The following is a 23,587-nucleotide window of genomic DNA, read 5'->3' on the forward strand; positions in this document are numbered from 1 at the left end:
AAATCAAACCTTTCTGATAAAGTTCCTCCCAGGAATAACATGTTTATCATTATAAACCCACTGGAAAAAGTTCAGCCCTGCAGCCAAACAGCATAAAGAGAGGAAAACCTCTCTGGGCTTCCCTAATTTTGCTCAGCATTTCAGTGCTAAGGGTAGAAGTATTTTAGAACTGGCCAAGATATTTTCACCCAATGTGTACACATCAGCATGAGAAGTTACAGGGGCAAACTATCCTGATAACTAATATTTAATCTCTGATTGTCCCAATGATGTTCCTAGTTCAGTGTCCTGCTGCAGAGCTCTGCTCTAGTCTGACAGCTATCTGCTCAGTTTAGTTATATGAATTTACTGTCCAAGGAGCTTGATTTTAGAAGCTGCTGCCTTTCAGGCCAGAATGCAACCCCCCTCCCACAGATAACAGTTTCAAGACACAGCATACTAGAGAACTGCAAGAAATGTGACCACACAGCAAATCTGGATCCAAGTTAAGGATGAATACCTCATGATGGGGAACACCGTGCCAAGTGCAAGTTATTGAAGCTATGCTATTTAACCGGATTTAAAGCTAGGTGAAGCAAGTTACTTTTTCTCCTTGGAGGCTCCTTCACATCTCTCTCAGTCTCATACCCTAACCTGGGAATCCTCAATCAGAATCAAAGTCCTGCATGATGTGGGGGCCCCCAATGCATGATGTGGCATTCCCCACTTTTAGAGGCTGCTCTCCCAGAACTCTCAGGACTAGACAAGCTGAGGACAGTGAGCATAGGGGAAACAGAACCAGCTCTCCTGCACAGCAGCTCAAGGTGCTGCCACCAGACTGACTTAACAGAATGAATTTATTGTTTCAATGACAAACAGAATCACGAGAAGAGAGAAAGCAATTTAAGTGAGTTTAAAGTTCTAAACCACCCAAAACGAGATAGTGTGCCCCAAAGAGCCACAGCAAAGCTACAGCTTCAGTTAAACTCTGTGGAAATGGAAATCAAACAATCCTTAACTAGATTCTTAAAATAATTGAACTTTTTCCACTTAAAGCTCAACTCAGATTACTATGCAAAGCTCACACACAGTACTGTGTTAGAAACAGGGTTTTCAGAGACCTGGTCATCCAATTAAGCAGCCTTTCAAGAAGGGAGTACAGCATTGTAGGTGTTGTGCCTATTGACAATCCTCTAGGATGAACTAGTACATTACCAGTTAGAAAGGACAGCTCTCGTATCCTTTCAGAGGGACAATTTCACAGTAGCAACTGCAAGAGAGGCTCAGCCTTTCCTTCTCATCTAACAGGCAACATTTAGCTCTGATAGCTCTAATCTTTGGAAGATAGATAAAAAAAGCCAATGTGGACTCTAGAGATAAGAGGAATGTCACCCTGAAGGTGAGGTTGTGCTGAGCAGCCTTGACAATTATGAAATACTGTTGGCACAAGCCTGGAAAAGAAAAAAAAGAAAAAAAAAAAAAGGCAGAGCAGTGATGTAAGCCAGCTGAGCAAATGCTCCCAGCACTCCTACTAGCAGCAACTCAAGTTAGACTACATCTGCCTTCATTTGGCAACTGTAAGACACTTGATAACACATCTGCTTCTCATTCTGACCGAGCTCACAATTGTGTCTATAGCTCAGAAATTCCAATTTACATTTATGAAATTTTCTTCAGCTGTCCCCCCTTTCCCTCCACATCGCCAAGAGATTAGACTTCAGAAACATTTCAATATGCATCTCAGTGTTGAGGCTGACTGGCTGATTCACACCAAGAAAGCTGCACAATTAAGTGGATACTTGCCAATCGTATTTATTTGCTTTAAGTATTCTAACATTTAGCAAAGACACTTTATACAAATATTCTAGGCCAACCTAACCTACTGCAGGCCATTGTATCAAACAGTTCTTCAAACTCAGTTATAAACTATTTTTGAAACTGCAACTTTATGAAAACAGTTTCTTTTTCTGTTCTGAAAGTACAAAATTGTTTATGAAGCTGGATTGTTTGCAACAAGCAGCAGCAATATATTATTTTGAATGAAAAGCAATATATTTTCTCTTGGTGGACTCTTATTCTGCAGACATGAAGTATTAGAATCAAAGAGAGGTTTTAGGATTTGTTTTAGGTAGCAGGGAAGTAAGAGCAAATCTATTTAATCAGCAGTGTCAGGATGCTATAAATACTCTACTGAACTAGGATTAACAGAGTAGTCACTAGCTTGAGGATGTTTTGTTGGGTTAAGGATGACTTGCTTTAATGTGTTGGTGACTTAGCCTAACTGGCTTTTTTTGGATGCTTACTTAGGGATGACAATTCAGGAGAGAAAAATATTCTGTGTTAAGTACCAACCTAGACCTCTTTAAATAGTTTTCAAACAGCTTTTTCAGAATTCAGGATTCAGAATTAAATAAGCTGAGATGTACTGAAATAATAGTTTTGTGATGGATGTGTTCATATAAGCAAATTCCTTTATACAGTGGGTATTTATGCAAACAAGAAAATCACTGAGAAACTGCACTTGTACAGCTGAGTTAATTCAAGCCCCAAGCTCCATATAACTCTTGTGAATGACTGTGGCTCCAAAAAGGTCCTGAGATAAATAGGCATGAATCAGCTGGGATGGTGAATAATGCACCAGCATTTCTATTTGGAGGTCTAGCTTTAAATCACATTAAATGTCAAATTTGTTTATTGCCTTTTTAAGATAAATTTTAAAGGACTATTTTAAAGCTGGAAGTTTTACATTTGTTAAAGAGTAACACTTAATTCTGCCTTTGCACAGTAAAAATGGTTTAAACAATTTTAAAGCTGATTTAAGTGAAACTGGATAATCTTGATATATTGATACAACATTATTAAAGATACATGGTACAAGGATTCTAAAAACCCCTGGTCCTTAAAATCCATGCTGAAATGCCTTCATTGACAGGGATGTCTGAGCAATGGGAACAGGACATCATCTTTATTCCTGGGACACAAGGTAGGCATCAAACTCCTGGCGCTCATAGCATGCAACACTGTCTAACACCCACTCTCTGGTCACCACAGTAGCACTGCACTTCTGCTGAATTGCTGAAAAACAAAACATGAATGATAAAACTAAAACACCTGCAGATGAATGTAACATTGAGACTGCGAGCTGTTGGTAAAGGCATCACCGTGATTCTTAGCAATGATTTCTTTCAGCATTAAAGGTCTTTAAAAATGATGTTCCAAACAATTACATGCTGGCTGCTACTCTACCTATTTTGACCGTGCACAAAAATTCAGGACCACTTAAATAGCTGGTATCTATGCAGAGCTTTACAAATGCCATGCAAGAGAAAAAACACAGCTAAAGAGAGCTTTTAGCAGTTTTTGATAAGCATTACTTAGGAGCCCCTGGGTCACAGAGCTTTAGTTCCTCTCTGCACACCCATTCAGTGCATGGCTGATTTTCTTAGACACAATGAAATTCAGAGAGAAGGATGATACTAAAGGACATTTGCAGCATTAAAAGACTCTGATTACATCTATTTTTCACTGTTTACAAAGGCTGAGGAGGAAGAACTTAGAGAGGTCTTATCCAAATCACTACCCAGCCTTCTAATGAATTCAATCCCTTTTTCTTTATAGTATCTTCCTATAACATGCAAACAGCTGTTATATTTGTACCTGTCTCCCATGCCACAACTGCGCTACTGGCTTCCACTGGTCTAACCAGCCCTCACCCTTGCCTCAACTCCCATAATCATCACTTAACAAAAAAGGAAGTCTAGAGCACTTGGTACATTCAAAGTTACCAGCTCTTCTGGACTACTTTAGTCCAATGACAACCTAGCTTCAGGGAATCACTAGTTCTGCCTTCCCACCAACTACAGGTAGATTGATGATTTTCGGAAGTGAGTTGGGGTAAAGACAAAAACTCATGCACATTTGAAAAAGCACCTAGCATGCTGGAGGTAGATGCCACTAGCATCAAATTAATTATTCTAATGAAAACAGAGGCGCTTGTGTGGTTCCCCAAGAACAGCTGAATTCTGGTCAGAAAGAAGTCACTGTAAAAAAGCGCAACAAATTTAGACTATCCTTCCCAGGGATCTTCAAAGGAAAGCATATCCAAGATGGCTAGGGCTGTGGAACCCCACAAGGGTCTTCTTGGCTTTAATGTAAAACAGTAGTTCTCAACCTTTCTTGACTCCAGGGACCCATTGGAAAATGATCTCTCAGCTTTTATTAATTTTTTTATTATGGAAAAATAACAGAGCATTTCTTCTGTTACAAAGAACTATAGAAAGATCACAACAGGTTAACACTGATTCCTATTTGAAAGCTCTAGGCTTCGCTTGTGAGTCATGTCTAGGTGTTTGTACACATTAAGGTGCTAGTAGTACTGTATGCAGGGGTTTGGGTTGTAGCCGTGTTGGTCTAAGGACATAGGCAGACAAAGTTTCTTGGGTGAATTTGATATCTTTTATTAGACCAACCCAAATGGTTGGAGAAGAGTTATTAAGCAAGCTTTCGGGTTCAAAAACCCTTCGTCAGGCTAAGGAAGCTTCAGCAGTTGGTGTGTGCTCTTCCTGGATGGAATGAAAAGTTTTCATTCCATCCAGGAAGAGCACACACCAACTGCTGAAGCTTCTTTAGCCTGACGAAGGGTTTTTGAACCCAAAAGCTTGCTTAATAACTATTCTCCAACCATTTGGGTTGGTCTAATAAAAGATATCAAATTCACCCAAGGAACCTTGTCTGCCAGTAGTACTGTATGGCATCCTAGCTGAGAAGTACAGTGGAAGACAATGGGCAAACATATCTCTTGGGAGAGACAACAGCATGCTGGTGGGTAAAAGAACACAGCAGAGATCAACTGGTAGAAGGGCTGTGTCCACTGAAAATGTGCTCATTACAAATGCAGAGGACAGACAGATAAACATCTTTTTCATATATTATTTTGGGGCTAGTGCTGATGCTTCAGAAAGGATAAAGTATCAATTAACTTATTGTAGCTGGATGTCTGCTGTTAACTAAAAGGTTCTTGCCCCACCTGATTTTTTTTTGCTAGATCTCATAAGCCTCTAAAATGCCAAGTCTTTAAATTTGATAAAGTAGCCTCATGTCAAAAAAGTTCAGCTAAATCTAACCCTGGAAACATGCAGAATACACAGCTAATAAAGTATGCATTATTGTATGATTACATTTATATCCTATTGCACCTTTTTTCCATGAGACTGTCTGGCAGACAGCTTCTCAGGACTGTAATGTTTACTCTCAAAATGGTTAAAGGTGAAGTCTGAAATGAAGAACTACATCTACTTTGAAATCTAAGAGCATCCCTCAATCCCCTTGTAACAGGATTTTATTAGAATTCCATTAGGAAAGTTCACTAGTATTTATTACCCAAACAAGTAGAACTGCAAGTCATGTGCCTTGTGTACTATAAATAACAAATAAAGTAGTCCAAAATTCTGTATAAACTTACTTCTGTAGCCTGTGTCTTCCACCCAAGCATCTGGCTGCACAATGACTACTGCAGTATGTTTCTAGGATTTTAAGACAGGAAATAAGAGGAAAAAGCTACTCTTTCACATATTGCATAAAAATCACTCTCTCTTATCATCCTTCAAATAGCAATAACTAGATAATTCTTTGCTTCACTGAATAGATCCAGGAAGGGAAGTAAGAGGAGAAGAAACAAGAAATGTGTTAAGTTTTGTAAGATTATTTTACAATAGGTTTCTGTCAAGGAAGGCCTGCTGACTGTAAGTTAATGTGCCTTTTCATTGTAAAAAGCTAGGCTGACCTTTATCATCAAAAGAAATGAGGCAGGTGGCCTGGCTTGTACACGTTGCCGTCCGAAATCTTAATACATCACTTAAAGCTAGCATGCCTCTTGGCACAATTAGCAGGAGGGGCCAAGATATGGAATAGGAGGATTAGGGCTACTTAAAACCAGCAGAGCCTCAGACATGCAAACAGCACCTCCTCTCTCTACATCCGCGTACATCAGTGTTTCACACGCATGTGCACCCCCCACCCCCAGATTGCTTACTATATTAAAAGGGACTAGGTTATGAAGGGGTTGGGGGGAGAGGTAGAGAGGAGGGGGGAGAGAAAAAAAAATCAATTTTACATTGAACCTTCCATCCTTCACTAAATACTTACTGCCTTATGAGTGAATAGATGAAGCTGAGTCACCACAGAGGCACCACAAAGCTCTACCATCCACTCTAAATTTTCTGAATAAAAATTAGAAAAAAAACCAGTACATTACAACAATACACCACCATGGGGATCTACAATTTACTAGTGTTGCTGTTCCAAAAAACATTAGGCATAAACAGAGGAGCCTCTATCTTCTTGGCTTGGTGAGGGAAAGGTGATTATTTAGCCGGAAGAACAATGGCTGTGATAGGGTCTTTCAAGCATTGCAGGTAAAGAAGGGAACAATTGGAATCTCAGGATTCCAGACAGACAAGACATACCCTTCAATACTTCATGAAGAAAAACAGCTATAAAGTCAGTTCATCTTAAAGAGAAAACCATCAATTAAAATTGGACTCAAGACTTAGCACAGAAATAGACATCGCATTTGGACTACCATAACATTTTTATGGTAGCACAAATACTGAGCAAATAGATGTCACTACAGTGTTGTGCCACATTAGTGGCATGACAAAAGGTGTGCTGCTTTATTGTGGCACATGTCTATTTGGTCTGTGGTGGTGGAGTGTGGGCAGCCCAGAGCTGCTCACACTTTCCTGCTAACCTGGGCAGGTGCTCCAAGGGCTGAAGAGGGCCCATCCTGTGCACCTTGGGTAGGATGCATCCTAGGGGTGCATCTCTACAAGTGGAGAAAGCCTGCACAGGTCCCAACATGAAGGCACAGAACCCAGGGAATCCCAGGCACCCTATGCCTCCACACAACCTGGGTGACTACAGGCCTCATGTAGAGGCATGGGTCTAAGTGGGCAGGGATGGTGTGCAGAAGCCAGGTAGTCGCTAGTACTTTGTGCCTCTATGCCAGGCTCGCACAGATTAGTGACTCTGTGTGAAGCATGGGTTACTGTGGGTCCTGGGAGACTGAACACTTAGGATTCCCCAGCTCCCATGCTGCCCTGTGCCAGAATCTGCACTGACGCATGCCTCCATGTAAGGGTATCACCACAGGTTCTGGCAAGGAGATGCAAAACAGCATAGGAGCCAGGGAATCCCCATGTACCCTGTGCTTCCATGCTAGGATTTGTGCTGACCCATGCCTCCAAGGTGGCCTGGGACTCAGTGCAGGGCCCAGGAAAGAGGCATGTGAGTCAGGAATTCCCCAGCTCCCACACTATCCTACATCTCCTTGCTGGAGACCTGCACCAACCTGCACTTCAGGCAGAAACAGAGTGCCGCAGGAGTCAGGGAATCCCTAGCACCGTCTCCTTACGCTGGGATGTGCACCGACCCATGCCTCCACCTGAAGCATGAGTAAGCACAGGTCCTGGTGTGGGGCTGCATGGCAGCTGGGGAATCTCTGGACATGTTCCACCACAGCTGATCTGCTTCAGTTTGGCAAAATCTATTTCTAACTTTAGAGATATAAAATAATCTCTAATTAACATAAAGTAGTCAAAGTATTTAATTTCAAGTCATTTGCTGAACTGTTGGTGAAGAGACATGAAAAAAACCTCTTAAGTGAAGAATTTGTAATCATCACTGCACTAGGAATGAGCACTGCACACTTTGTGGTAATTACTGTAAATGTCAAGAGATATGGGAATAATTCATCCAGTCAAAAATAAATGTGATTCTAGACAAATTAGAGCCTGGGGCAGAAATGAATGAAGAGAAGCAATGGGAAAAATATGTGCAACCTCTACTGAAAAGTTTCAGTACTTAAATGTTTAAGCAACTCCATATACCTGTAGGTTTAAAACTAATGAGAAGACTACAATCCACTTCATTTATCTATCCTGTGTATAACTGCAGGCTTTAATATTTGAGTGTTTTTCACAACTGCTCTTTTGCAAGATTAAGAGGAGATAAAATTACACCGTGGTCATCTCAATTGCTAAAAAGGTAATGGGTAGGAACAGTGCTAAGGCAGAAAAATACTTCAATTAACTGTATATTTTTGACAGTTAGTATATAAAAGCCTTTCTAGAGAAGTGCAGTACTTACTGCATCTTTCCTTTTTAAAAGTAAAGAGAAAAATCCCAGAAAAATTAAATGGAAGGAAGATCATTTTAAAAACAATTTCATATGATCAATGTAGGCACTGACAGAACCTGGAGACATCATACAACTTGTTTTGACAAGTCGTGGAAAAGAATCAGAAATGCCTAATTTCATGATGAAGTAGGTTCTTCTAAAATCCCCATAATGAAGAATAAGCCCTAAGCAGTCTGCTGCAGGCACCTGGACAAAAGAGACCAAGAAAGCCTAGATTTCGTCTCAGATTAGACCTTCTATTATGAGTTGAACTCTTTCAACCTCATTTGAACTGGCTCTGCAGGTAGTATCATTTTCCTCAGTGGACCTATATGCAGAATAAAGAGGTGCTTAGTTTAAGGGCAAGATAATTTAGCCCTAGATGATTCCTGAAAAGTTATAGGAATGACACCTGTTAAGTTCAATATTAAACACCACCCACACCTGATCTGTCAAGATATACTCCCCTCACCCCAAATAAAGTACGGCTGCCCCAACCCTATTCCTGCATTGCACTCTAATTAGGGGACTCCAGCAATGGAGTTTATTACTTACTGTTAAAAATGTTAATGATTACAGTTGGGTTTTCTAGGAGTTGGAATTTATCTAAAAGGGTACAGTATTTTCCTTAAAAAGTTCTACTGTTTTTTTCTTTTATTCAAATGTACTTTTAGGAACATCTATAGCAGAGGTGGGCAATTAATTCAACTGGAGGGATGCTTAATGACTTTTAGTGAGCTATCAAAGGCTACAAGGGTAGCCTCATCCCTTGACAGGTGCCCCACCTCCCAATCGCCATCTTGGGACCAGAAGTCCCACCCCACTAAACCATGACTGTTGCCACTGGTAGTCCCTCCCCATGCCCCCGGAAGTCCCCCTTTTGGGAGACGGGGAAGGCCAACCTGGAATTGGAGAAAAGACAAATCGTATACTAAAAATCAAACATCGACTATAACATATTTTAATTTTATTTTTAAAAAAAAATTGTCCTGATTTATGTGCGCTTGCATAGTGTATATAGAGGTCATTGCATAGTGGTTCGAAATAAAATCTTTTGTATATTGTGTGTGGGGGTGTGTGGTTGGGGTGTGTATGTATGTATGGGATTTCTGGGGGAGGTGTGGGGTTTGTGGGGGGCGGGGCATGTAGATGCAGCCATTAAGAAGGGAATTGTAAATAAAATGGAAAAGTATCATTATGCCCCTTTATAAATCCATAGTGCATTCACATTTGACTATGTTCTGGTCCCCACACCTCAAAAAAAGAACTGGAGAAGGTATAGAGAAGGGCAAAAAGAGCAATTAGTGATATGGAGGGGATTCAATCTGGGGAAAGACTGAAAAGGCTAGGCCTATTCAGTTAAAAAAAAAAAAAAGACACACTTGAGGGAGAACTTGATAAGGGTTTTATAAATTACTAAATAGTGAAAAGAATCTAAATAGGAATTTCTTATTTACTTTCTCTCATAATACAAGAACTAGGGGGTCACAAAATTAAACTAGTAGGTAGTAAGTTTAAAACCACCAAAAGGGAGTTCTTTTTCCACACAGTGTGCAATCTCTCGGATGTGGACAGGCTTGAGAGTCCAAAGGAGAGCTACTTGCATGATCAAAGGCCAAGAAAGCAAGCTTTATGAGAGCAGGCTAAGAGACATGGGACTCTTCAGCCTGGAGAAGAGAAGGCTGAGGTGGGACTTGCTGGCAGCCTATAAGTATATAAGGGGGGTGCACCAGGATCTGGGAGAACAGTTGTTCACCAGCGTTCCCCTAGGGATAACAAGATCTAATGGCCACAAACTTCTGGAAAGCTGATTTAGACTGGACATAAGACTATAAAAAAAGTTTTTTTCCCCCTTGAGTGTCCAGGGTCTGGAACAGACTCCCCCCCTGAGATGGTACAAACACCTACTCTGGACTCTTTCAAAAAGCATTTGGAATGGTTATCGTGCTGGGATCATTTGACCCTGGAAGACTTCCTGCCTAAGGCAGGGGGGCGGACTTGATCTTGCGAGGTCCCCTCCAGCCCCTAATGTCTATGAATCTAAAAAAGTATGGAACTTTGCCACAAGACGCTGCAGACGCTGACAGTTCAGAAAATGTTTGACAAATCCTTGGAGGAAAGGTGCATCAGTAGCTATTGAGCAGGGGAATTAGGAATACAGCTGCTGAATCAGAACGTCCTAAACCTTAAATACTGGAGGCTGCAAGTGAGAGGAACAGTGGGGAAAAACAAAGCCAGTCATAGCCAGTTCACTCACTCACAGCATCCATTCTCTGCCACTGTGTGACACTGGGCAAGATGGGCCTGTGGGCTGACCCAGTAAGTGGCTGTTCTTATGTTCTAACGCTACCATTAATTACCTTATTAACAACATAAACACACTGGCAGCATCGTGATGTGAATTTCTGTGCTATGCGCAACACTCAGGGGCAACAAATTGGAAGGGTTCTACAAAGCCAAAATCTCTTCTATTTTTTTTTGCTATTGCCATGCATCCAAAACTTTTCTACCTCCAAAAAGCAAACAATGTATAATAGTGTGATGAGCTTTCAGAACTGTCCCTCAAAGAAGTATATCTGAGCTTTTAAGAGACTAGCTGTTTTTTTTGTTGTTTTTTTTTTAGGAGTTGCACTTTGCTTAGAAGCAAACTGCATATTGAAATTCACAATGCAAATACAAATGTTTCCTGTGGTTTCTAGGAATTAGAATACACTTATTTCATCCAAAATCTCATACCTGTGTTCATATCCATGAAAGGCCCATAGCAGCAGATCTCAAAGTCTTTGAAGAGCTGAAAAACAAGGTACACGTTAACAGCTGAAAAACAAGGTGTACAGTGCCATTCTGGAACAGACACTCAATAAAAATGCAGTCGTGTAGAGCGGTACCTCTATGATTGTGGTTCCAAGCTATTTTCTGTAAATTAGTTATATGGCCTGAGGCTCATTCCAGTAGCCTACCATATTAAATGCTTTGAGAAATCAAGCAGAAGAGAATAGCAGGGCTAGAAGGTACTCTTTCTTTCATGAAAAGGGCTGATAAATGAAAGCACTGGAGACTCGCCCTATAGAACACAGGTGTTCTTAAGGAAATGTTGGCTGTTGGTACATGACTTATGCAAATGCCAACAAAAACTTACCTTGGACAAGAGTGGAAAAAGAACATCTGCTTCCATCCCCACTCCCACAAAGTCTGTCTATTGTGCATGCAGCTTGAAAACAAATGCATTTCCTAATCAGCTAGATTTTTAATTTAAAAATTGACATTTTATTTTACAATACCTAATGATACTAGATACTTATCATGTCTACAGCAATTCTACCAGCTCCCAGAAAAGCTATTTCAAAAATGGTTTGAGACACAAAGAAATTCTCATTTACAAAGCATCTGTCAATCAACCTCACGGACCCATAAACAGAGTATAAAGTTCCTTCCTTCCAGTGGAAGTGATTTATTAGGTCTGAGGAGGCAGCTATTTTGCAGTTAACATTTGTTCCATGACCCACTTGCTTAATCACTAAATTAAAGTCTGCAACTTGCACAACAGCAGCTTAAAATTTTTCTTTTCAGTTCCAACATAAATCTTAAAATCAGAAGAGGCTGCAGTTGCCCAATATTAACAATCCCTATATTTTTTTATTATCATGCTCGGAGCAAATGAAACCAAGAATGTGCAACACAGTATCATTCCAATTATAAGATGACCCTACATTTAAATCTAATCTACATTTTCACGAATCTACATTTTCAATCAGTTGAATTGAGGAAAAGCAGCATCTTCCCCTGAATATTAATTGATAGTTAGTGATAAAATCCTTAAACTATTATTCCCCTTGCAAAATCCAACGGGAAAAATCAAGGAACCCAGGGAAGGACCCAACAGGTTAAATGCACACAAAAAAAATACCAAAGTAAGTTTTAAAAAAGCATAATGGGTAGGGACCTACCTAATACACAGGGGCTGGACCCTTGTTTGGGGGGGGGGGGGGGGGGAGGGAGGACCGCAGGCATGGGCACTCATTTCGCAAGCAGTGCAGTGGCCCTCCCACACCTCTGATTGGCCGAGAGGCCCTAATGTCCCCACCCTTCGCTACTTATTGGCTGTGAGGGCTGCCTGTCATCTTGCCCTGCCCCTTGCTGCTGATTTTCTGCAAGAGCTCCCCTGCCCCTCTGCACCAATCAGTGGACAGGGCTGCATGACAGACAGCCCTTGCAGCCAATCAGCAGTGAGGGGTGGGTAAGTGGAAAACAGCGCTATTGCTCACTCTGAGGAACCAGAATTTTTTTTTGGTAAGTGTTCATCCCCCCCCCGCATATTTTGCAGACACTGCGAAATCTGGCATTTCCCATGAAACCCAGGTAGAATCCACAAAATAGTGAATTTGGTAGGTCCCTAACAATGGGTGCAGCTACACATGCAATTAATGTGAAGCAATAAACTGCAGAGCAGTTCAAGCCAGAGTAAACTGCTCCTTGGTGCAGCACCTACATGTGTGCCTGAGACAGCAGCATTTGAGCTGCGGTGGATCAGGCCTGCAGCTTGCTGGGCTGACTGGGAGCAATTTATGCTCCTGGTCAGCATTTATACACGTATTTCAGTGCAGTTAATTACTCCGCCATAAGATCCCCAACACTATCTTACAGTGGAGTTAATTAGTTTACTGCGCCCTAATACCAGCACGTGTAGACAGTGACACTTTACTGCGGAGCTAATTAGTCTGAAATTCAGAATGCAAACTTCATATGACAACATGTAAAGCCAAAACTCCAGATTCAAACATCTCTGGGTTTTAGCGGTTCAAATTTCAAATGTTCTTAATTTTTTTTTGAGGGTAGTGCAAAAGGAGGAAGAGGGTAGATGGACGAAACGTTTTCCGATAATTATTTTATTTAGCTAGAAAATGTTACTTTTGCTGAATCCAAAATGTTTCACTACCGGTTTTGACCAACTTCCAGTGAAGCACAGGGAAGGGTCCAACAGGACTCTGCCTGGTTTCCTGGCAGCTCACCTTGTAGCTCTTCCCTGGCTCTATGGCTTCAGTGGTGACCTACCACTTGGATTACCTCAGGTCTGGAAGCCTCATCTTGGCAAAGGTCTCTTGGGGCTTCCAAGTCTTCTTTAGGAAAAGTTAATGCCTGCCTTCCCCTCTAGTGGAGCACGCCAGGGAGATCCCCAGTAACTGTGGAGCAGTGGCATTATGAGTCACCCAGATGTTTGGCCCTTGCCTGTATGAGCTGAGCCTGACATTACACTAGAAAAGATGATCTTACATAGCATCCTTAAGGACCAATCAGTGTGGGTCTTCTGGTCAGGTACAATGGCAGCACAACAGATCACCATGTGGCACCCTACTCATGGTGTGAACATAGTTATTCTCAAGGCAAGAAAGAACAGGCCAGATTATTACACTTTCAGCTATCAAGTCTTGGTGTTACAGAAGTAGGTTAACAACAGTATGTAGTCCTGAAGTCAATACTGAAGTAAAACCCAAGCATGTTAGACACACCAGGCTTCTGGAAATGCTATTTATGGAAGGAAACAGAGCCAAGATTATGACCACTTCCAATCAGTAAAATAGCATCTTCTGCAAGAGCTATTCTATCTAATTTCCAGAATAGGTAATTAAATGTTCTGCCTAAGACTCTTATGCAGTTTCAGTTGATACAGTATTCTTATCCTATGTTACTATAAAATGCTGCTGCACACTGTTAAACAACTAGGGCAGAATTTTATTTCACTTTATGCGCCTAAATAGTATTATCCAGTCCATTCTACAGGCTTCCTCTTCAAAGGTGAGCCACTGCCCCTTGCATTTAATTATTAGATAAAACAGATAGAGAACAATGGGAAAGTTTCTGCCCAGTTTGAGCAGTGATCCAGACCTGAACCAAGGGCCCTCTCCCTTCCAGACCACAATCCATCTTCAATGAACCACATCCACTTCAGCTTATTCAACTGCTCCTGGCCCAATACAACTCCCTGCATTGAGTGCCCAGACTCCAGTTTCCAAGGAACAATGGAAAGGGAACTCGATAATGCTTAACCTGCAGCCTGGCAATTAAAACACTGTATTGGGAAGTTGGAGAGATGCAGATTCAAACCACCTCTGGGTGAGAAGTGCTTAGAACCAGTCTCCTGCTTCCTGGGCGAATATCCTAGCCACTGAACAATCGGGCAAAAGCCATGGAAAGACCTTCCCTGGAATTTCAGGAATTATGCTCAGATACATACTTATGGAACTGTATACCCTGCTCAACCAGAGCGCAGCCTATTTAGTATGCTCAGCAGTTGTGTGGACATTGAGTCAACACTGTATATGGCATACGATCAATAGCTTTGTGCAGGTGCCAAAAAAGTGCAGGTATGTGGGTGGGTTAAATGCCAGTTGGGCATGTAAAGTGAAATAGGGTTGAATTCCACCATAGTGATTGCAACATTTTTAATGAAAATTTTCCCACTGCTCTCCATCCATTTTATTTAATGATTAAATGCAAGTGCCAGTGGCTCAGCTTTAAAAGGAAGGGGAGATAGATCTCATTACCCCGCAGGTTATGCTGAGAAATTTTATTCACAGATATTTGTAAAACATGACTTTAAAATTCTTAGACAAAAGAGGCAATAGAAAAAGAAAAATACTATTCCCATTAAGTCACCTCCTACAGGAGCTTAAAAATCAATTTGGCTGCTTTCAAAGACTGAATAGTAAACTACCCCCCCCATAAACGTACCATATACTTTCTTGCTTTTTATGTATTTTTCTTCTCCTTCTGCTTTCTCAGAAGTGTCAACGTGCTATAGAAAGACTGACACTTTACAAACAAAACAAGATGTAGCCAAAATATCTTTAGGCTCAGCACAAGGGTTTGACCATTACTAATGGAAAGTAGGAAGATGCTGTTTGAAGCATCTTGCTAGACTGGTCCATTACATCGGCGTTCAACTTTTTTGCCTCATGGGCTGGGTGGGTGATACCCAGCCCATCTGTGGGCTAGATACTGTCACTGGACCTGATCTGGCCACGCGGGAGAGAAGGGGAGTGGCTGGGCCGTGATCTGGCTGCACACGGCTTGGGGATTTGTGGTGGTAGTATTAATTGTCACTGTAAAACTTCCTCAACCCATGGTGAACCCCATGGTCCAAATACAATGGCACAACAGGCTGAATTGCCCCTCTCATATACGGTAGGGCACGGTTGAAGAGAGAACTCTGGCCTAGTTCTGTAGGCCACTGGTTACTTACATTTGCAGATAAAAGCATATTTCCCCCAAAATCAATTGGAGGGGATAGTACCATACTGGTGAATGGAGAGACTTGAGGGGAAAAAATCTATGTAGTTCCAGGTAAAAGGGCAAAGTTTCCCCCAAATTTAGAAGACTGATCCCAACTGATGGCACAAGCCATATGATGAAAGGGTGAGAGAACCAAGTACAACGTCAGTTTAGACACAACGGAAACTGAAGTTGCCATAAAGAACAGAACAGTATTTCTTCCTCTTCTCCTTTACTACAGAAGGCAGGATGTAAACAATGGGTTTAAACTGCAGCAAAGCCGGTTGAATTGCAGGAAATACATACCCTTACTGTAAAGAAGAGTCAGACAGTGAAACTAGCTGCCCAGGGAAGTGCTAGAAATCTCCTTTCACTGGAAGTTTAAGAGGCAGCTTGACAGTCTTGGATAGTACAGGAATAAGTATGTCCTACATCCAAGCAGGACTCAAAGTCCCTTCCAACCCTGTGGTTCTATGCTATCATGCTAACAAACTATGCCTGCGAGTTTTTAAGGCCACAGAGTATTTTCACAAGCCCAAAAAAGAATAAAATCTAATGAATGAAAGCCATCACCACCAACCAAGTTTCACCACTTTAAAGGTTCTGAGTAAACCCATTTTCTTTCCTACTTGTGGTAAGACATCATGACAATGGAGTATATTTTAAAGATTCATCACATTGAAAACTTCTCTAGCGATTTAGTTAAAAGGGCCATGTACACAGAATATTAATATCTATCTAAAAACAAACAAACCTAATTAATGGGAACAGAATATCATTTAGAGAAAATGTTGAAGTCAAACATTAAGTTAAGACATCACAGGCAGGCAACTGGTGATAACAGTCCATGTGACTTCACATAAGAAATAGCATAAATCAAGGATAATCAACCCCTGGCCCATTGATCAGATCTGTCCTGCAGAGCTGTTATCTGGCCTGCTGGGCTCCTTGTGGTCCAAAAATTTGGCAGCACAGGAGCAGTGGTACCATTCATTGCCATTCCCATGTTGCCAGATTTCTGGACCTCTGGGAACCTGGCAGGCTGGCTAGTGTGGTCCTATGTGTTAGATCAAACAGAGGGCTGGGCTGGTATTGGACCTGCTCTGGGTGCCAGCTCAACTATAGGTTGGTTGTACCTTTTTCCTTCCATTCAAGCATCCATTTCCCCCAAGTTGGAAGCTCCATCCCCCAAAACGACCCTATTTACAAAAGATGCCTTCTATCCGATTCCTTCAAGAAAATTACACATTTTATAGGGCTATCCCATCATCACAAAATCTTATTTAGACACAGATACTGCAACTAGCTCCCCAGGAACTGCCTCCCAACGGAACATTAACCCAGCCCACTTCCATGTTATACAAGATGTAATTCATTCTTGGTATGTAAAGACACTGAATATTTCTGTTGCAGTGTTGGCAAGCCCTACTAGCAGCAGTGCAGAGAGAGTTACCTGTACCCTTCACACATTCAATTTTGTACATGTGATTTCATCAAAAGATCAGACGAGTATTTCAGCTATTTAACTGGCACAGTAAATATAAGTTAAAGCAGAATGGAAACCTTTTATAGCTATGAATGCCTTTCATGCTGATGTGCTTATACCTTTCCAGCCTGGGACTGTCTAGCTCTCTTAGGACCTTGGTGGTTTCTCCCATTGATTACATCTCCTCTCACTTCAAAGTCTGACTGGAAGATAATCAGAAAGGCAAAAATTAGAGATGGGTTAGGCCTGCTCTGTCAGCACTTGGGACAAAGCAGGCAAGAGTACTCAGATTTCAGAAACCTGAAACCTTACAATTAATGCACACATAAGACTGGCTAAAAGGTATTACTCTCTAGTTCACACTTTCTTGCAAAGTAAACAAAATCCTGTGGCTTTATCAGGCCAATGTTTCTTTAAAAGGAAACAAATTTTACAGAATAGAGCGAACTGAAAAAAAATTGTAGAGGAAACTCATTCAAGAGAAATTAACAGTATATAACCTAGAACTTAATTTTTTTCATCATTTATTTCATTTTAAAGCATTCACTTAACATTTAGATTATCAAGGACAGCACTGTATTTGCTGTTAATTTAAGGCATGTATCGGTCTCTAAAATCAATTGCTTATTCTTCAATAAAACCATATCAGATTTCTATGCAGAATCAGCAGGGAATTTTAAAGAGAGACGTAGATGTTTTCATTAAGAGGGAGGCAATGTCTGTTCTCTCACATTTTTCTGAGCAGAAGATGCTTAAAGCTAACGGGAAACAATAGATTGCCTACACCATTGACCAAAGACATTAAAATATGAGAAGCTTCCAAAAGGGTATGGTGGGGCAGAGATGGAAAATGAAAGTCTGCCAGAGTCTTTCTGGGGACTGGAACAATTTATAAGGATTTTTTTTTTTTTTATAAAGGCTTTTTGCATATTGGCGTCTCCTTTTTGATTGGAGAATCCAACAGTATAGTGACATCAAGACACTTCTCCATTAGAATTCTGAAATTTTGCAGTAGGCCAAATTTGCCAAAATTTTGGGGGACAAATGCTTGAAGCAAAGAATATGAGAATTACCCATAGGAAAATGGATGGAATAAATAGACTATTCAGAAAGTCTATTCCATCCAGGAAGAGCATACACAAACTGCAGATGCTTGCTCAGCCTGACAAAGGGTATTTATATCCAAAAGCTTGCTAAGAAGAATTTTTCCAACTATTTGAGTTGGTCTAATAAAAGTATTACATTCACGCAAAGTACCTTGTCTGCCTATGTCCTTAGACCAACACGGCTACAACCTATACCACTAATAAACCTAGCACTATAACAACTGTGCACTAGCAAGATTCATACCTTTGGCATTTCACTCTTTAAAGAGACCAGACCTACCTCATAAAGTATTCTTCTTTCCTTAAAAGATTGAATAACCCCTAGAAAAAGAACAGTGAAAGAGGGCACAGGTCACATTATAATCAGCCAGATCCTTCTTTTCAGTACCAACAGGATAAATTTGGCTACCACCTCAAGCCCTCTAGATTATCTACTGATGCACAAAACAAACGATTCAACATTTAAATAAAATTGTTTGTTGATTTATATAAATATTATTCAATGCCTGAAAGTGCTTCTAGCATATTTCAGGTTAGTGCTTCTTTTTTAAACAATGCTAACTCTGTAGTAACTCATTAATAGGTTTTTAGGAGCTGCATTCCATTTAAATTATAAAGAAAAAGCTAGCATCTTTGGGCTTAAACATTTATTGTTAGTTATGAAGCAATATGTACAGTACTTAAAAAGAAAAAAGACCAAGTATTAAGGCTCAATACTTGCATGGAACTCTGCAAAGTATCATAGGCTAATGTGTTAGCCTGTTATTTTGTAGAATTACATGTAAATATTGAGCCTTACAGATTTCCATGTAAATGCATAAAAATTTCATGCATGACACATGAAATGTTAATCGTACAGTGTCAAGAAGCATGGGGCAGGGGGAAGAAGAGGGAGGGGACAGGGGGAAAGCATGGAGCTTCAGAGGAAAGTATACTTACACTGATAGCTAACCACCCATTTTCTTCCTGCGATGCCCAAAAAGTACTTTAGTGTACGCTCACACACTAGATCCATATCTGCAGATTAAATAAAAATATATAGAGTTCACTCTAATATTCATTCTCATATTGACTCTACATAAAGTGACTTTGAAACACTAGCCCATAGGAGACACACAATATCCCATAACTGAGATACATAAGTATCAGTGTCCCAACCTAAAAGGATGTGACTGTGTATAGTCACATCCTTTTAGGTTGGTATGCTGACTACCTCATGCCATCCAGCCCATTTTAAATATTGAACAGAGAGACAAGGAAAGGCCTGAAGAGTTGCCAAAAATACAACACCATGTTTGCACGCAAGTGGCATATGTTAACTCTTCAGGTTCTCCAACTGTAGTTGTCCCACTAAGTTTCTTAAGGAGAAGGAAAAAAAACTACACTAAAGTGACAAAGATTTCCTCCCCCTGCCTTCCTAATATAAAGGGACAGGAAAGCCAATGTGAGAAGTCACATCTGATCTTTAAGCACCTCAAAATGTTTTGGCAAAGCAAGATAAACAGAGTTATTTAGTATAACTAACTAGATTCTGAATTTTTTATTTATTAGATTTATATGCTGCCCTTTCCCAAAGAAAGACTCAGGGTGGCTTATAAATACAGATTAACTGCCTGCAGCAGCCCATAAAATACATTTTAATATGTAAAGCTTTTTTGTTTAACAGCTGCTAGTAGATTTAGCAAGGAGCTTAAACCTCACCTCTGCCAAGCAATTTTAATTTTGAGTATAATAAAAGTTCTGAACAGAGAGGTTTTTATACTTCCCAGTTAATAATATGCTAAACATTTTAAGAATTTAATTTACATTTGGAAAATTTGAAGCTGTTCTGTGTACTTAAGTTTTTGTTTCTTCAAGTCTCTAATAAAGAGATTCATAAGGTCCTACTGCCGTATTTACGATCAAATACATCTTTCCCCCCAAAATCAGTGCTCTAAAATTAGGTTGTATCTTAAGCAGAAGAGCTCATTTTTTGCACTAAAATTGAAGCACAGGGATAGTACAACAGCTACATGGGGGGAGGCAGACACAGGGGAACAAAGTATAGTCTCCAGTCACAGTTTTAACCCTTTCACAGTTGCTGCCAAATCGTCAGTCATTTTTGGTTGCCAATTAGGCAGTGGCAGCAAAAAGGTTAACATTTTGGCTTATGCCTGAACAGCAACTAAAAATTGGGATTCAGCCCTGTGGTCAGGATTTAGCCATGCCTCTGGAAAAAATTCTGTTTTCTCATTCTCCCTACCAAAAATATGGTGTTATTTTTATTTGAGGTTTTACAGTGTACAACAAAATATAGTAAGTACACAAGACAGTTTCAGTTGCAACTAAAAAAAAGGTGAAAACCCCTCATATAGTTGTTTTCTAAAGTTAATCTGTTCTAGAAAGTATGCCTGAACCAGGTTGCCAGTTATGCTGTTATTTTGTTCTTATGAAGTATTAGCTACATGCATTCTTTCCTAGAATTAATTCTTGTTTTTTTATATAAACTACAGACTTTTTTTGAGAATGAATTTAAGTGACATTCCAAAGCCTGAGGCTCTCTCTCTCAAAAACACATACTGCAGTTTCCTTCAGGGCACAAGCATTCACAAAGAGAAACAAGGCTCTTCCTCTGGCTGGTTTTGAGTTATCCTTTGTCATTCTGCTACTGACACCTTTTCTAAACTGCAGTCAGCAAGCCTGAAAAGTGACATCCATTGCTCATCTTAATAGGGTGTTAAAATCAAAATCATATCAATGAAACCTTATAAACAAGTAAATGCAATGCCAATTCATCTGGACTCCATATATTGGAATAAGACACAGATGGGTTTATGTGTTTCTGGGCCTAACAAAAACAACCACTGAAACAGAATAGAGTAGTAGGTCATAAATCCCATGTCTTAAACTTCATCATGCCGAATGACTTAGCCTGGAGCAAGCATTTTCACTTAGCCTGGAGTAAGCATTGTGTACGGCATTAAATGCATGGTTTGTTCATAGCAATCCCAACACACCTGTTTTCATTATGACATGGGTTGTTCCTTCAGTGATTTGATTAGATAAAGTGCTCTGGGTTTTCCAGGCAAACTTCTGCACCAGTAACTGAAAACAAGAAAATACTGAATTAGAAATAATTGATTTAATCAAAGCCTTAGGTATCTGACTTTGAACAGGAGTTTTTCATATTATAAATATTTGGTCTCCAACACAGCTGAAGAATTAAAACATGCACTAGTTGAAGGACATATGAGAGATTACTCTTAAACAAAAAAAAACAAATGCAAACATTGTATGTCAGATCCAGAAATTCAACCATTATTTAAAAAACTAGGTTAATTTTGCCTTTAAAAGAAAAATCTCACTACCATAAATAGATCAAAGTGAAGCAACACTGTATTTCCTTACATATTACAAACCTCCAAGTAAAACCAGCACCTTGTTTTTGGGAAGGCGGAATGAAGAAATTGATTTTTCCAGAGTTATGGTCAATTGTGTGATAGTCAGCCCTCCTGGAAACACAGTATCCAAGAAGTGTGGCATCCCAGGAGACAGTTTGTGTGAGGCAACAGGAACTTCCTAGTGTGGCAGGACGGCAACAAGGCTAGGGCAGAAGTGTTATTTCTTTACTCTAAGTAATTCTTTCTGTAAGTTCCTGTAAATAATAAAGTCTTTTTCTGTACCACAAGCCTCATCAAGATACTACAGAGTGCATGCAGCAGCACATTTGCCCTAAGCCAGCTCAATTTCTCCTAGTGCTTAGCCAAAAGCTAAAGCTATGAGAAGGACACCATGCTTGCTTGCTGGGCCAAAGACAAATACCAGCCATGTTGACAGGTATTAAAGCACAGTGTTTCTATGTTTGCTCTACTGAAGGAGGAAAAGTCAGCTTCTCTGCTTACAACAGGCACAATTTTGGAAGGCTGCTTTTGGGGTGGGGGTGGGGGAAGGGGGAAATGGTGCTTGTGGTATATGGGTAAATACACTATGCTATACCGATTCGGTTTGAATCGGTCTCTGAATGAACACCACCATTGAAAAGTTTACAGCAACTGAGGTATTAAAAACAAACAAACCAGAAAAAACACCCCAACCCCCCCAAAAAACAAAAACCAAATTTCTGGTGACTACAAAACAGGAAGTTAAGATGTAAAAGGTCAGTGATATTACTTTCCATTATAGACTGCTTACGAAGAAGGATTGTGAAAAGCATGTTCATTGCAGTAAAAAAAAAAAAAAAAAAAAATTAAGAAGTAACTAGCTAACAGAAGAAGTTAGCCAGATACATTATTTCTCTATATCTCAGAGATGTCAAACTTTCAGCCTATAGAGCCATGCCATTTGGCCCACATGGGGCCCTAGAGGGGCCAGGAATTCAGAAGCAGAGACCTACTGAAGATGTCAAGAGTGGTGGTGAGGGGGAGTAGGAAGTGATAGCTTTGTTAACCCCTGTGGCACCCTCACCCTATCACATTTGGTTCTGGCCCAGGAGACCAGGGGAAGATCAACACCCTTGCTTTAGTATCATCATCAGTTGTAACTGGTTGATAAATAATTAATGTTTCTTGATAACAAGGGTTTATCAGCAAAAAACACCAAAAACAGTATTTTCATGTTGATAAAATAGTTTATCAAATAATCCCATCCACTCTCAAGAATCCAAATCACTAAGACCTAGCTGCATAAATTTATGGAATTTATAGAATACTCTCATGGACCCAGAGGGACAGCCTTCCATCTTCAGTTCCCTTTGTGCAAAAACGAAGCTTATTTCCTACCTATGGGGACTTTTTACCATGTTGTACCATCTACGCTTTCCTCAGAGCCTGACAAAGGGACTTTGATCCTGAAAGCTTGCAGAAAAGGACAATTTTCTTGCCATTTTCCAGTTGGTCTAATAAAAGGTATAATTTTGGAACCAAGAGTTCTAGTTTTTTGTATATAAATTTATGGAAGGTACATACGGGTTGAACAGGGATTTCTGAATCGATCCGCAGGGTACAAGACATAGAATCATGTATTTGCAATCCCCATGTTTAGGTATAAAAGGTAACTCTCTACTGTGGAAGGTGTCTAGTAATCCCATTTTTCAGGACTTTTGCTAGTCATCAGCAGGGACCAGGAAGAAATCCTTCCCCTCCCCTCATGAATGCTACTGGCTTCTGGGATCTCCCTCCACCCCACTAAAATTTTGAATGTTGGTCACGGATAAGGCTGGAGTTCTTCCTCAGAGGTACTGGGTGTCGGCTGCAGCCAAGGCTGCGGATTTTGATTGGGGTGCGCCAGTGCTTCTGCCAGAAAATCCTGGAGAGCAGGTCTACCCCTCTGCTCATGGTCAGACCAATTGTCATATTTGGCATCAGGAAGGAATTGTACCCCATGGTCAGATTGTTTTGAACTGTGGGGATTTTAGTCTTCCTCTGTAGCATGGGGTGTGACCCTCTTCCTGGGGTCTCTTGAGCATATATTAACAACCTTGACAAAAGCAGGATGTTGGCCGCCATGGCCCCCCTGCTTAACCTGTGGCAATTTAGGGTGTTATGTCTTGTGTTGCACCTGGGTTGACTCTGTAGTTTTGCTAAAGATATTAGAC

The 23,587-nt window shown here is 40.5% G+C and overlaps 1 protein-coding gene across 8 annotated transcripts in view; it reads right to left on the reverse strand.

Annotated features, from left to right (window-relative positions):
- Positions 1 to 1,775: 1,775 nt before the first annotated feature.
- BRCA1 (BRCA1 DNA repair associated) overlaps positions 1,776 to 23,587 on the reverse strand; it is a 55,015-nt gene continuing 33,203 nt past the window's right edge. For 7 of the 8 annotated variants that reach the window (XM_019500302.2, XM_019500307.2, XM_019500313.2 and 4 more), the window contains 8 exons: positions 21,012 to 21,099; positions 18,955 to 19,032; positions 18,296 to 18,336; positions 17,029 to 17,112; positions 10,891 to 10,945; positions 6,124 to 6,197; positions 5,441 to 5,501; positions 1,776 to 3,054 (listed from right to left, as the gene is read on the reverse strand). In XM_019500302.2, coding sequence (XP_019355847.1) covers positions 2,945 to 3,054; positions 5,441 to 5,501; positions 6,124 to 6,197; positions 10,891 to 10,945; positions 17,029 to 17,112; positions 18,296 to 18,336; positions 18,955 to 19,032; positions 21,012 to 21,099 — 591 coding nt within the window. In that variant the 3' untranslated portion in view covers positions 1,776 to 2,944. The remainder of the gene's footprint in view (positions 3,055 to 5,440; positions 5,502 to 6,123; positions 6,198 to 10,890; positions 10,946 to 17,028; positions 17,113 to 18,295; positions 18,337 to 18,954; positions 19,033 to 21,011; positions 21,100 to 23,587) is intronic. The other variant, XM_019500319.2, reaches the window with a different exon arrangement.

The sequence above is a fragment of the Alligator mississippiensis genome, chromosome 4, assembly GCF_030867095.1.
Source record: "Alligator mississippiensis isolate rAllMis1 chromosome 4, rAllMis1, whole genome shotgun sequence".
Taxonomy (NCBI): Eukaryota; Metazoa; Chordata; order Crocodylia; family Alligatoridae; genus Alligator; species Alligator mississippiensis.